Source organism: Ischnura elegans, chromosome 10 (genome assembly GCF_921293095.1).
Source record: "Ischnura elegans chromosome 10, ioIscEleg1.1, whole genome shotgun sequence".
In the NCBI taxonomy this organism is placed as follows: domain Eukaryota; kingdom Metazoa; phylum Arthropoda; class Insecta; order Odonata; family Coenagrionidae; genus Ischnura; species Ischnura elegans.
The window spans coordinates 33,281,510-33,297,556 of NC_060255.1; the positions used below are offsets into that span (position 1 = coordinate 33,281,510).

General features: G+C 34.7%; 1 protein-coding gene across 4 annotated transcripts in view; it reads left to right on the plus strand.

The window, feature by feature from the left end:
* LOC124166353 (ras-specific guanine nucleotide-releasing factor 2-like) overlaps positions 1-16,047 on the plus strand; it is a 590,936-nt gene that overhangs the window by 562,521 nt on the left and 12,368 nt on the right. For 3 of the 4 annotated variants that reach the window (XM_046543819.1, XM_046543822.1, XM_046543820.1), the window contains 7 exons: positions 1,286-1,429; positions 3,595-3,743; positions 4,255-4,275; positions 8,897-9,209; positions 14,344-14,523; positions 14,860-14,957; positions 15,548-15,632. In XM_046543819.1, the coding sequence (XP_046399775.1) occupies positions 1,286-1,429; positions 3,595-3,743; positions 4,255-4,275; positions 8,897-9,209; positions 14,344-14,523; positions 14,860-14,957; positions 15,548-15,632 (990 nt within the window). The remainder of the gene's footprint in view (positions 1-1,285; positions 1,430-3,594; positions 3,744-4,254; positions 4,276-8,896; positions 9,210-14,343; positions 14,524-14,859; positions 14,958-15,547; positions 15,633-16,047) is intronic. The other variant, XM_046543821.1, reaches the window with a different exon arrangement.

Below are 16,047 nucleotides of genomic sequence, written 5' to 3' on the forward strand. Positions count from 1 at the left end.
AATGTGTGATTATTAAGAGATGTTTCCCTGAGCTCTGTGTCTCATGTATGCATCAGTAATCTCAAACGATGTAAAACTCCTATCTACTCATATAGAAACTAGGTCCCTGTGACGTCACCTGGAGTGGAATCGCATCGGCGCCAATCTGGCCTTTTTCAAATGAGGTTAAAATTGACCGTTGCCATTCGTCTAAACTGGGATTTCTAAAACGAAATAATTTGTATATTATGAATACACCTATGGTGGGTAAGGAATCGCAATCATTGCATTTCGTTTTCTTCGATGAAGGAAACTACCCTATTCTCTATTTGTACCGTTATCCTTGAACATATGCAACTCGCGATTTAGATGTGTGAGTCGGAGAACAGAGATTCCGGGGGTCAATTTCTGTTGTAGTTGTTGGCGTTCTTTCTCTAATTACTACAGACAGAAAAAAATTTCGGGTGGGTAAAGAAGGGTTAAATTTTGGGGGGTTCATTTGGAGGTGGCATAATTAAGAGCGTGTCTCCCAAAAATTTCAGGCTGTTCGAACCACCTGGCCCACTCCCCAAATGTTGTAACTCTGCTAATTACCTCATTCAATTTACTGCAAACTTGGCTTAATTGTCAAATAGACCGAACATTTGCGTTAAAAGGATTTAAAACTCTTGTGAGAAATACTTTTTTTACTATAATAATGTAGATAGATAAGTTTTATGAACAAATTCATCCATGGTTAATCCCCTATGCAACTCTCCCCTTCGTATTGTTTGGTTCTCCAAATTCACACTCTTCCTTTCAATGCCACTCAGCAAAATCTTGGATCTACCTCTAGTATCTTGAAATCCAAGGTCCTAATGAAATGGAAGACAAAAAATTGTACTTTCATCTGAATTTATACATATGTTACTGCATACTGAAGTAATACATATTAAGCTATTTAAATTTATACATATGTTACTGCATACTGAAGTTATACATATTAAGCTATTTAAATTTTCTCTGTATTCCTTGCAAAATAGAAAATAATGAGTAATAAGGATATATGCTTAGAGGTAGAAGGAAGAGTGGAATTTATCTCCTCTTTCATTAATTGGGTTAGTATGGTGGTCTGCTTTAAGTAAATAAAAGTAAGTAATAATTGGTAAATGCTAGAAGTTTCCCTTCTTAGATCTTTCTTGTCTTCCATACAGTTTAAAAAGTGCTATTATTTTGGTAATGAATACATATAGATGGATTCTTGCCAAGAAAGCTTATAATCTGATTTATAATTTGGGTCTTGTGTTCCAATTTTGGTTTCAATTAGGGCACCATCACGAAACCGGAAAGAGCTGAACTTGTCATGGAACAAGATACAGATGATGTGTGTGATGCACCTCCTATTGATAGAGCTGGTTCTAGGTCTGCTTCCATTACCACTTCTGCCAATTTGGGATCAGCTGTTATTCAGGTAAAGATGGATCTATTTTTCTTATTTTTAAAAACGGTAAACTACTGCTTTATCTTGGATTATCCATTTTACCTGTACTCGTGCATTATTTTACATTCTCTAACATGATCTTCCATGATCTATTTATAATTAAGAGACTCTTAAAAATTTTAAGTCAGGATTATTGTTTTTCAATTCTTTTTCAATTTTCTCAAGCGTGTTGGAATGGTTTATTTATCATTTCAGCATTAGAATCTTTAGAAAAATGTACAATGAGCCCAAGTCAACTTTGAAAATCTATCAGTAAGTGTACTAAACATTTTTAAAACCATTTGGTAGTTCCTGCTTCAATTAGTCATCTCTATTTCTTATCCTTACTGGCACAGCATACATATACATAGTGATAATGATAGCATGTACAAAGAATATACTTGGATTCCATGGATATGCGCCACCTTGATAGATATGATATCCAATACCAATGTAAAATCTCCCTTTATGTCAGATATCATGGGGTCTGTTATGAAAAAGTTGGAGGTTTGTCTCCAACAGGCAGAGTTTACATTCCTCCAATAGTGTCACACCACCCATTGCTATTACCACTTGGCCGATTCAAGATGCACCTTTAAGTAGTGAAGGGATTGATATTCTTGGAAAATACAAACTTAACAACCACTTTGTTGAGATCATTAATCCTTAGGCTGCGGGAACGTTTTTAAATGTTTTGTATTTTGGGGATGATCAGGGAGAGTTAAGCTGCAATAGCGATCCCAACAGTGTGGGAAAGTGCACTTGCACTCTACCCAGGTAGCAATTAAAATTTTGGGAAACTGAAGAAGGTAGTCAAGCAATGGTCAAAAACTTTTTTCTACAGTTTGCGTATAAAACGTATAAAAACGTTCCTGCAGTCTAAGGATTAGTATGATATATGATATAGTTGACGACATAATAATGCAGTAACAATACACTGGCAGCTCAGTTCATTTATCACTCATGGGACAGCAACATTAATAGTCAAAATTATAACATCAAATTCGGTGCATTACTACCGTTAGCTCTTCAATAATCAACAATAAAAACCCTGGGAGACATCATAATGATAATAACTATAATTTGTGGCATAGAAGATCTTCTTAGAAATTCGTAAGTATTGAATACAAGTGGTATTCGCAGTACAATCACTGGGACAGTCTCCACCAAAGACTTCATACTCAGCTTTTCTGCACCTTAAACAGGACTGATGAAACAATGGTAAATACTAAAAAGGAAAGAAAAAATTTACACTGATGAATATAATGTATAATGCTATTAAATGAATGCATAATGTTAGGCGATGAAAATCAACCTGCAATAGCAATGAATTTCCTATTTACATGACTTAGACAGTTACATCACTACTATTTACGATAAAAGTTTTGGCGTCCAAATGCCAATCCCTCCAACCTCTTCAATTACACCTTCCTTGTTCTTACTCAGATATTAATGTTGTACGTAATGCAAGTTATGGACTCTTCCGAGCCTGCATTGTTGGATATTTTGTTGTAAAAATGCCAGCTCAATTCCAAAAAGGTCAAAAATGATCCCCCATATTGGAAAATTAACCAGGCAGAGTCACAAAGCCAGGCTATAGCTGGTGGTGGTGTCTCACCAACCCACTAGCTGCAGTGTGCCACCCACTCACCCATCATGATACCTTTTGGGCAGTGGGAGTGTTCCATATGGTGTGGCACCTTTGGCAGAGTTCTACGGCATGCTGTGAGAAGTTCATAATAGGCCCTCATATCTTCAACCGTCTTAGTGCTATCCTTTTTCCTGGGGTACAGGCAAGAAATGCAATATGCGAATTTTAATAAAATGTAGCAACTAGGAAAAAAAACAATACAAAGCTAAGTTATTAAATGTCTATGTGCGGTTTTTTTTTAATTATTGAGGTTAAACTGGTTAATATAGACAAAATATTTTTACGTTTACTGAATTTATCAATGTAATAAGTCATAGCAATACAAAGCATAATAAAATTTATCAATGTAATAAGTCATAGCAAATTAAATAATGGACTATGTAATAGCCGCTATATCGGCCCGCCACACTAAAAGGGTTAAGAGGGAGCACATCCATGGAAACAAAGTTTATTCTTTATAATTGTAGTATCTGGGTGGCATCTCATTCATTTTTTTCAATGACAGAGCTACTATGCCACTCGACGTTCTGTTGGGGCAGATTCTGAATTTACTGGAACAAGTGTTTCTCAGCGGCCAAGCTTTCAGCATGATTCCCCACAAAATTCAAGCAAGGCTGGAGTTGTAATTACTTCCTTCAGGCAGTCTCAAAGAAGGTGAGTAATGGCCTTTGGTTATGCATGTTTGATTTTACAGTAGGTAATTAGGAAGTCATGTTTGCCTTCGTAATGTGACTGGTTTTGTCTCTGAAAATTGGGCTTTTTATGCATTAACTCAGTTTTCTACAACATTATTAGTTAATGCCCATATTCAGTGTTCAAGGTGAAAATGTTGGATTCATGTGTTATCATGTTTCATAGATAAGTTTTTACAAATGTTTTTTCAAGTGAGCACAATATAGCCTTTCACATATCAGTTAGTCATACAAGTGTTTGTTTCAAAGTTCTTAGATAAGTCTCTGTTCATCAGTTATTATCATATTCATCAAATCATAAAAAAATTTAAGATCAATCCAAATTTTTTCTACATTTGGCATGATCTATCAACCATACTTTCAAATGCATGGGTGTATTTCTCATCGATGTTACCTATTTATTGTGTTAGCACTTCTAAACTTCTTCAAGGGGAAATATAATACTTTTACTTGATTTTCCTTGATTTAATCAGCATTGGACATGATCCACTTTGGTGAGTAAATATTGAAGAAAATACGTAATGAGATACATAGAATTTGGCTAGCTACTTTGCATAGTTTTTCTCTCATGAGTGCATACGTTCTATAGATATTCCAACTCTTCTTTTATTGACTACTGTCCTAAGAGAGCTGCAGGGTTATCTCCATTGGCACCTCTTCTGATTTGTCTTCGGACATGCATGGATCCACAGCAGTCAATTGTTTTCACCTGCATTTGAAGTATATAATGTTCCACCTGTTAAACGGAAATTCTTCCTGTGAATTCTGTACTCTTGCATTTCACTTGCTTACTTGATTGTCTTCTGCTTATAGATGCTTTAATGGTTTTTTCATTTAATAGGTATAACTATATTGCAAGCTGTAATTTGGTTGCTTGGTAAAATAAGCCACTGGTTGTTAGTGCAGCGGCAGTGAGAAGTAGGTTTATTATGGTTAGAATTCTTCACCTAATGACAATTCTATTTTAGCCGTCAGCATTCCTCTAAACTGGCTTTTCCTGTCATATGCGGTAGAGTACGTAATTGGCTGCCCTCTTCATCCTGCTGTATTAGAAATCTAGAATTTTCTTTGAAAGTGTAATCATGTACTTATCAACATCTAACTCTGAATTTCCTTTCCTCTAACATAAATCATGCCATCAAAATTTTCATATGCATGAAGTTGACATAATTTAAGACTACCCATGGGTCACATATTTAATTATTCATTGTCTCACTTTTATATTAAAATAATAGACTTGGTCATTGCTAAGGTTTTCATCCAGGAGGCTGTGTTTTTTTACACTTTTGGTAGTTTGGTAAACAATAGGATTAAAACTTGGATGTAATTTATGTTGCAGAAACGCATTCTGAGCCACAACCAAAAAAGACTTACTTGCTAAATGAACTTACCTCAAAAATATTAAATGATTTTTCATGCATTCCTGCCTCTTAGGCTTGTGTTAATTATCTATCACTATTTCAACCGATACTCTATGATTGCTGGAAACCATTCCCATTTTATGTGAGTCTGGTATTTTTATAATCATGGAGTACCATTTTGTGTGTGAAGATGTCATTCTTAGTGAACGATCAGCAAAATGTAAAATGGACTTCATGTTAATGAGCTTCCTTGTATAGCACTGTAATAGTTATGTTTTATACTTTTTGCAGCATATTACACCACATCATTTAAATTTCACAGCGTAATAATTAAATGGTTTTCACAATTTAAAATACCTATTAAGTAAAATAATGACTATATTTCTCAAGAATATACTCTTGTATTTTCCATCATAAAATCACCCTTTACGTCTTTTCATGATAATAGATAACTCTAAAACATTAAAAGTTAAAAGATTATCAAGCAAACAGACTCATATCATTCTTTTTTCAAATGCTATTCGAGAATAAAAATTAGAGATGGGTCGAATAGTAGATTTCTCGAATTCGAATATCGAATTCGAATATTAAATCATTGCTCGAATATTCGAATACCTCGTATTTCGAATACTAAATGATGAATGCTGGAATGTTTGACTCGATTGCCTATGCAGTAGGTAACATAACATTTTGGGGAGTAATTTTGATTTCCTTTAAATGATTCGAACAGGAATTTAGCTGATTAATGAATATTTTAATTTTATGGAAACAATTGGGCATATAGTTAATTCAACTAACATCGCTTTACCCCCACTCCTGCTGCCAAGTGCTAGCTGACAATCTGAGGCATTTTGCAAAATACAAGCTCTTTTCCGCCGGATTTTCTTCAATTATTTTCAGTCCATCTTTGGGAGTTCTCACGAGATAAGAAGATGAATTGGAATTGCTATCAGGGAGAAACCAAATATTCTGAGAAAATATCCCTTTGTCTGCGACTGTAACAATAAAGATTTATAGCACCACTCATAAATTGTAACTTGATATATGTTTTCGGAAAAAAATACCGCATTAACTTCCGAGAAGCTCTGCTGCTCATATCGAGTTTCGCCAGAATGCTAAGTCTCCGTCGTATTTTGATATTTATTTCTTTGCGTAAAATGCTTAAATAAACTCAAAAATACGTCGTGTTTGGTCTTCTTCTTTTTGAAATTACGCGCACATTACTAATATTTCAATACAATAAAGGTGTAACATCAATTGACGAAAGTCATTCTTAGACACCTTTTGTGCTAATAGATGACTCATGCAGCGGTTGACCTCCACAGAAATGGGGAACTTCGAAGCTGGTAGGAAAAAAAAGGTCAGTGGGGGAGAAAAGGGAGGGCCCGAAAAACGTTTCTATTGTTCTCGTGTAACTTGGTATTTTTCGAAGCTAAGGTCTTCGTAATATGATCCCTGCACGAGCTGTGACCTTTTTTTTATTTTGAAGAAGAGGAAAGCCTCAGAGGGGGGGAGGGGCTAGTGCTGAATGGAGAGGGATACCGCATCTTGGGAAATGCGCTAATGCAAGTGAAATGCCCTAAGGTAGCTATCCCACGGCACTGAAGTTCTCCTGGTGGGGGGAATCGGGGATTTTCGGAATTTTTCACCCGACCATTTTCGGTTCCCCTCGTCGAACTCTTTTCACCGCTAAAATCCACGAATTTGATGTAATTCGTCAACTTGCGTAAAACGGCGCTGCGAGCACTAAATGACTACAGTTCTCTACATTTTTCCGAGTCAACTACCAACGACGTGCGTGCGACAGTGTATGACGCGAAATTCAAAGTATTCGAGGTATTCGAGGCGGTACTTTTCGCATAACTATTCGAAACCTCAAATATCGAATACTTTCTAATATTCGAGGTATTCCAGTATTCGCGGATACTATTCGCACATCTCTAATAAAAATATATGAACTGAAACAGTATCCCACTAGTTTGGAAATGATTCAGGCAAATATGGCCAATGGAAAAGCATAATTTAATTTCAGTGTTTTTTTGTTAATTATTAACTCATTTTTCCCATTATTTTACCTTATCGACTTTTCATGCTAATATTTTACTTGCTCTAAGCTATTGGGTGAACTTCAGAGTTTAATAGCCCTATTAAATATCAAATTTGTATGTATCATCTTGGATTGTGATAAAATGAAAAGAAGTCATTATTTATTCAAAAAGGAAAAATATCTATCTATATTACTGGTACTCATACATTATTTTGCATTCTCTGACATGATTTTCCATCATCTATTTAAACTGAGACTCTTAAAAATTTAATGTCAGGATTATTGCAGTGAATAGCTATCTATTTTCTGGGTATTGATATCTTATGTCAAGAGAATTCATCACCTCTAGAGGAGTTAACCTTGGATACATATGATTTTAAATTTTGTATGGAATAATTCAAATGCTATTAGCAGTTGCGTCCCTTAAATAGTAGTATAGAATAGTATTATAATTAATGCACATATCTTTACATATTAGATTTAATTATTTTCTAATAACTTTTTTACGTTGAAATAATATGCATAAACTACACTTTGAACAAATACATATTAAGCAAAGTTGTGCATCCATTTCAACATATGCTAAATATTCTTAATTGAAAATTAAATTCCTAGCTTATTATGTCAAGCCTTTGGCTATTTAAAAACATAAAAGGTAAATCAGTAATGTGACAGACCATTATTAATAGCGTTAAATAAAATTCCTGCCCCAAATTGCTATAATGCATCAGAAAATGCATGACATAATTACATAATCCAGCCACAGTAAGTAGCAGCATATTGGTCTTGAGCTTAATCCCATAGCTTATATGAAATAATTTGAAACTAGATGTTTGTGTACACTACGTATTTCCTTAATCTTTATCTATGAAATTTATTACTTTTTCTTGATTTACTCTGCTATATTGACTGAAAAAAGTTGAAATTCTCTTCGTGTATGCAATTGTAGTTTTCAAATTCATCTATTCAAAATATCACCTTTTTTATGAAAAGAATCACTATTGATGACACACAATCAGCAAACACTTACCACAGAAACCTTACTCATTTTTAGCATGTAAAATGAGAATTATTGCATAACATTGCCCCATGTGAAGTAAATGTATTGAGTTTTATCTTAAGGGTTTGGATTTTGTACTTGAAATAACCTAACACCTGTGATGATTTCTCTAGAAAACATGATTTGTTTAAGTTTTTATGGAGCTCTATTATTAAATAATTATTTGAACCAAAAGATACTTGAAGTACATGTTCTAATGTCATTAGGAATATAAGAATGTTTCTGGGAATATGATGGAAAATATGGCTCCGTAGCCCTCTAAAAGTAGTGATTTTTTGTCATTTAGCTTTATAAGAATATTACACAAAAGACCATTGAAATAGTGAAACAACATATTCCAAAAAAACATTTTTTAAACATTCTTTGAAAATGATTCGAAAATAAGAGTTATATCAACTCCATTTGAAGCTCAGAGCTCTGTGGCATTTTACAAGCTAATGAAACATTCAGCTGATTTGAGAAACAACTGCTTGTGTAGGCATATACCTTGAAATTCAGCCTAACCTTATTATCCTTCATCCACCACATGAGGGTCATTTTTTCTATTTATTGCTGAGTATTAATTTGCATGTTTTTGTGAGCATCAATTGGTCATTCAACAACAATATCATGTTTCTAAAAGTGCGTCTCCCCTTTGTATTCAATAGGAGCAGCACATCATCCGCCGCTGCTGCATTTGCCATCGCCACGTCAGCGTCAAGCAATCCAAGAGATGTGGGTGTAGGTGCTGGTGCAGGAGGAACTGTGGGACCTATCGCCACCCTCCTATCAGGAGTAGGTAGCTCAGGATCCAAAGTCGCCGCGGGTGGAGGAAGGTGCAGTGTCGGTGGGGATTCCATTGTTGGTGGCCTCAGAGGAAGTTGCCGTGATAGGAACCGAAGGAAAGAATCTGTGATGTCCACTGCAGCGACAATGAGAGTGTTGAATGTGCTCCGGCATTGGGTCTCAAAGCATGCTCAGGTGAGGTTACCTTGACTCCCTATGATATTGGGAACCATCAATCCACCTCTCTCCATCCTTCGAGATCATAAAAAAATTACTGTATTTGACGGTATATAAGATTCTTTTTCCAAAATGACAGCTAAAAAACATCACCTGCGTCTAATATGTAAAAGATTAATCTCCATGGGCTTAACCTGGATCCGCCCAATGTAACATAAATGTCACACCCTGTATCGCTCCACTGTAATGGCTCTTGCATCGTTCGGGCACGGTATATTGTTGTGTTTTATACCTTATAAGAAAGAGGAAGCTAAGTGCTTCAATTCAAGGTAAGAATTGTCAAGTGAGAGTGAAGACCTATCCTTTGAGTACCCCTGGTACTTATGCGCCTTCCCTAGACACTAAAAATGGACGTTCGCTTTGTGTAAATATTTATGTTTTTCATTAACTATATGCGCTACAGCGACAATTTTTGGTATGTATCAACATAATGATACAAAATTATTAATAATACATTAATATGTTTGGTATTGCTTTCCATTTCTGTAATATACTCTGATAAATGTTGCTGTGACATAAATGTCACATTGGGCGGATCCCTATGCAAATCTTCAAAGTTTCGAATTTTATGCTCTAGTTAGAATTTATTCCATTTTCAACGTTTTTTCCTTCGTATTCCCGCCAAAAGACTTATTATTTATCAATTAGTCGATAATTTTGCATTTATTAACTTTTATTCCGGTAATTACTTTTGAATTAAATTTTTTAATATTAGGGATATCGATAGCTCAGATATATTACACTGTGTGAAGCCAAATAGCTTCCGGAAAACGAAGACTTTGACGAAGTACAATATACCTTGAGCTACCAGAAGCAGCAATTGTCACTGATGAGGACATTGCAGATGACCAGGCTGGTGGACTTGTGGAAAATTTAACGGGAAGACAACTTCGGGCAAGAGTGGAGCTTGTTTTGCAGCTTGATAATGATAATAATAATGAATTTCAAGAGAAGTCCTGAAGTATTTCGGTACCAGTTAGATGTAAGGAAAAGGATTCGAAGTCAACGAAGCTTACATCACTTCTCCAATAGAAAAAAGTAAAAAGAGAAGCTGCCAATTTGCGACAAGAAGGTCATTTTGTAAGAAATAGGTTATTCCCCGAAACAGATCTTCCTGAATAGAGGGAAAAATTAGGTGTAGAAATTTTTTAAATAGTTTTTTCGGATGACATTCTTTTTTCTCATGGCAGAATTAGATAATTATACTACTTCTATTGTTTTTTCATCTTCTACCATCAGTAAAGAGGAGATGAAAATTTTCATTGGGATTTTACTGTTATGAGGTTGTAACTGGTTTCCATCCAAGCGATGCTCCTGGGAAGATTCTGGGGGTGCTCACAACTCAATGGTTACCGTAGCCTAGCGAAGGAATAGGTTATTTGTGATGAGTAGATACCTTCACTGTGCAGACAATACGATGCCCGACATAATAGACAAATTGTGGTAGCTTCGCCGTGGATCACTAAATTGAAAGAACGTTTCAGAGGGATTTTTCCCACTGAAAAAACTCTCTTTTGGCAGGAGTATGATTGTGGAGTATTTTGGTATCCATCCTTGCATGTAATTCATTCGGCGGAGGACAATCAGTTTTGGTGGTAATGGTGGAATATTTTCCTTGACTTATGGATGTAGCTGTTCACAATCTGAAGCTGTTCACAATCTGTTCACGAGCGAAATCTGGTCATTGCATGTCACAATTAGAGATCAGGCGTGTAATAATGCAAACATTACTGACCATACATCGATGCAAAGGCAAGTATAGCCGCCGTACTACTTCATTTTCAACAGAGGCAGACAGTGAAATATGTTACGATGCTAATGATCAATTAGTCTCAAAAGATTGCGTCGCCGTACTGGAGAACATTGCGCTTCCGTCAAATGCACTGCATGCGATGCATGAAATATGGACAAATATTGTTTTACTACTTACCACTGAAAATGGTACGTATACACCGGCATTGAACTCTAAAGCAATCTTTAGTTTATATGAAACAAATTGATTCAAATTTAATTCAATTTTATAAGGTATTACACCCTTATATGTTGTGAGAATATTTTTCAAACATGTATATATATTCTATGTATTTTCCAAAATTGGGAAATGCATTTTCAACTATTTTACTTATTAGCCATTTAAAAATATTATTTAAATGTACCTTCAACAAATCCATTGATTTTGTCAATTCAAGGTTCTGTAATTTCATAACACTACTGCCGAAAACTTAAATTTATACATAAATTTAAAATAATTTTTCTTGATGTGTATTTGACAAGTTTATAATATAAACATTATAAATTTAAATATACCCCAAACTTGTGAAATAGCATTGAAAAAATCCAAAACACTTCTACATCTTAAAAAATCACAATTTACATCGAAAAATTTATGAATCTTGGGCAATGGAACTCTGAAAATTATTGCTAAATTTTTAAACAATTTACTTTAAATTTAAACAAAAGCTTGAAAATAGTGTACGTAATTAATAATATGTTTTTCTAGTGTTTTTTATCATTTAAATGAACAGTGCAGCTCAAATGCGAAAAATATTTGCTTTTACTGGGGAAATATTACCCTGCACCAAAAGACAACAGATCCGCCCAATGTGACATTTATGTCACAGCCTGTATCTCGAAAACTACACAACCGATCAACGAAATATTTTCAGAATATATTAAAAATGAGACCCTTACCATTCCCCTAGAATATGAATTATTAATCTCAAAAAAAATATTTTGGGCGGATCCAGGTTAATGTTGAATGCTGACTTCATTACATTTACTAATATTAGAGATGGGTCAAATAGCAGATTTCTCGAACTCGAATATCGAATTCAAATATTAAATAATTGCTCGAATATTCGAATAACTTGAATTTCAAATACCTCAAATACTAAATGATGAATGCGGGAATGTTTGACTAGGTTGCCTATGCAGCAGGAAACCCAAGATTTTGGTGAGTAATTGTGATTTCCTTTAAAGGATTCAAACAGGAATTTAGCTGATAAATGGAATATTTTAATTTTATGGAAACAATTTGGGCATATAGTTGATTCAACATACATCTCTTTCAAATATTCTAAGAGGACACACTACCTCGCGAAAAAATGATTTCATGCCGTCTCGGCATGTACACTGGTACCATGGATTCCTGTCTGATGTATGCATCTTATCTACCAAACGCCATTTTAGCAGCACGCCCATCTTATACTTGGCTTCATCAAACTTCTTATTTTCAAAAGATAGCTCGCTTTACCCCCAATCCTGCTGTCAAATGCTAACGGACAATCCAAGGCGTTTTGAAAATACAGGTGCTTCTCCATCGGATTTTCTTCAATTATTTTCAGTCCATCTTTAGAAGTTCTCACGAGACATAGCAGATGAATTCGAATTGCTAGCAGGGAGAAACTAAATATCCTGAGAAAATATCCCTTCGTCTGTGACTGTGACAATAAAGATTTATAGCATAACTCATAAATTGTAATTTGATATATGTTTTTGGAAAAAAATACCGCATCAACGTCCGAGAAGCTCAGCTGCAAGGATATCAAGTTTTGCCGGAATGCTAAGTCTCCGTCGTATTTTGACATTTATTTCCTTGCGTAAAATGCTTAAATAAAGTCAGAAATACGTCTTGTTTGGTCTTATTCTTTTTTGAATGACGTGCACATTACTAATATTTCAATCCAATAAAGCTGTAATATCAATTGCTGCAAGTCATTGTTAGATAACTTTTGGGCTAATAGATGACTCATGCAGCAGTTGACCTCCAGAAATGGGGAACTTCGAAGCAGGTAGGCAGAAAAAGGTCAGAGGGGGAGAAAGAGTGAAACACGATTCTATTATTCTCCTGTAACTTGATATTTTATTTTGAAGCTTTTCATTTATGTTCTTCGTTATACAAACCCTGCGCTAGCTAGGGCCTTTTGTTTGATTTCGGAGAGGAGGAAAGCATCGGTGGAGGGGCAGAGGGCTGATGGATGGAGGGGGTTGCGGATTTTGGGAATTGTGCTACGTAGTTACTATCCCACGGCACTGAGGTTCTTCTGGTGGTGGAAACCGGGGATTTTCAGATTTTTTCACCCAATCATTTTCAGTTCCCCACATTGAACTCTTTTCACTGTTCTAATCCATGAATTTGATGTAGTTCATCGACTTGCCTATAACGGCACTGCATGCACCAAACGACTCGAGTTTTCTACATTTTTCTGAGTCAACTACCAACGACGTTCGTGCGACAGTGTATGGCGCAATATTCAAAGTATTCAAGGTAGTCGAGACAGTACCTTTAGCATAATTATTCAAGATCTCAAACATCAAATACTTTCTAGTATTCGAGGTATTCGAGTATTTGCGGATACTATTCGCTCATCTCTAACTAATATATATTAATTATTCAATTGAAGAATGCTGTTTTTATTTTTATTATTTAACTCATTGATATTATGTGATGTTATTTATTTTTTATTTATTCTATATACTACATTAATATTGTTTTTCTTGCTTCTACAATATCGAAGGAGTTGGGAGCAATATATCGAACGAGCTTCATCATATAAATACGCAATCAAGCTTGTTCGATATCTTACTTCAGTTTTAGAAATCACAATTTAGATTGTATAGCGTCTAAAAGGGACTAACTTAAACTGTTGGGGTGCTGACCCTTTGCGCAGACTTGTATTTTGCAGTTTAGATCAAATGTGTTCAGATTTTTTTGGACACACATTATTTAATTAAAAACATACAATGTAGTAAGATGCATTATTTGCAAGGATTGAAAATGTGCCCTGCATGACTCCTATAGGGTAGATTGCCTGTTTTTGTAATTTAAAAACTTCAAGTTTTAAAACTACTACAAAAAACTACTTTAAAATCATTAGAGAATTACTGGTTATATTATCTTAGAGTCTTTAATTTCATTCTCCTTTCATTATTTGAATTAATGCACAAAATTTTTTCCAGAGTAATAGCCATGATTTTAAAAGAAATCATCTAAACCATGTGAACTGGTTCAGTTTGCTTTTTCAATTCTTGAATCCTTTGCTGTGGTCTTGTTAATGCATTATTGTGTCTAACAGATCCATTGTCTTTTCAGGATTTTGAAATGGACCAGCGTCTGAAGAACCTTACCATAGAATTTTTGGATGACATCATCTACAGCCCTAACCTCCTACCAGCAGAGCATAAAGCAGCATCACAGTTGCTAAGACTTATCACGAAGGAAGAGCCTGAGCATGCTAAAGTAGATTTGGATGTCCTACTTGCACCACCAATGGTAGTTATCTCAGTTTTGTTTTAGGTCTTATGCTCTGATATCATGCACATTCTTTTTTGCAATGAGTGTATCAATTCATCTATGGCAAATATTGATGAAGCTTGATATTGATAATCCTGGACTAATATCAGTAATACCTCAAGACAAGAACATGCATTCTTGTCTTCAGAAAGCTGTAATAATCTCACATTAGGTGAATGCTATCAAATTTCTTTTGAAATGCCAAATTCTCCTTAAATAGTATGTAATTCCATTTAAAATTTCAAATTTTGAAATTATTTTAGCAAAGCCCTAGAAAGAGATTCAAAAACTAATTCTGTCTCTCCTTATTTTTAGACTCCTGGTAAAGAAAATATAGAAACCCTTTCTGCTTTGGAAATAGCTGAACAAATGACATACGTGGACCATCAGATATTCATTTCAATTTGCAGCGAGTAAGTGTGATGCTTTCTGGATGTCATTAAAACTTTCCGCACTCCTTTCGCTCCTTGGCTCTGCCAACTTGGTTTTTCATCAGTAACTTTTCAGCTAATAATAAGCTAACTTTAGTCACTGGCTGAAGAATCCAGTTAGTAAATATTATCAGTCAGATTTATCACCATTTTCCACCAAACTTAGTATGATGAACACAATCAATAATATAGGCATGAATCTCATAAATATTTTTAATGTTTAGAAAATGAAAATTGTATAAGATATCCACATAACAAAATTCATCTTTTTTTAATTAGTACTAACTCTTGTGGATACATAAAGCTATTATTTTTTCTAATTAAGATAAAGTAACAATATTTATTATAAAGCTTATAATACATTAATTTATTGAATGTTTGATACTTAATCTTCTTTTGGTGGAATAATGCTTTTCAGTCACTCCCTGTACCTCTAGACTTAACACATTTGAAAACATGGCATCCTGGGGAAAGTGCTAAAGATTTCAGTATAGAAGCATGCTAGGTGTAAATATGTTTCGTTATTCATAATAAGATGATATTTCTGATAGTGTTGATTGCGCTTATTTCAGAGAGTTCCTTGGTCAAGCTTGGATGAAGCCAGACAAAACAACTAAAGCTTCTCATATATTGCTCATGACAAAGAGGTTTAATGAGGTAAGGTTTTTTCTCTCTTTTATGATATTTTTATTGCAGCCATTAATCAGTGAATGAAATTAATCAGTAATAGGAATGAGAGTTAAATCAGATCATAATTAGTAAATGAAAATCAGAGATCATGGTTATACATACACTGAGTCTTTGTGCACAGTATGGAAAGAATATCTCATTTGTTAGCTGATGGCATTGATGATTGAGACTCTTGTTATGCAAGCCTCACATCGCATAGCACTTCAACAAACTCCAAGCAAGTTTCTTTCAACTGAGCCACTCTAAATTTAACTGGTTCCATTTAATTCACGGAACTATGGACTTCAATGAATTGTGAAAGGGTGATAGATGCAATTTTACGAGCCCTTGCTTGTGAATAAGATGTTTAAAATCTGGAGTCTCCATTACATTTGATTTAACA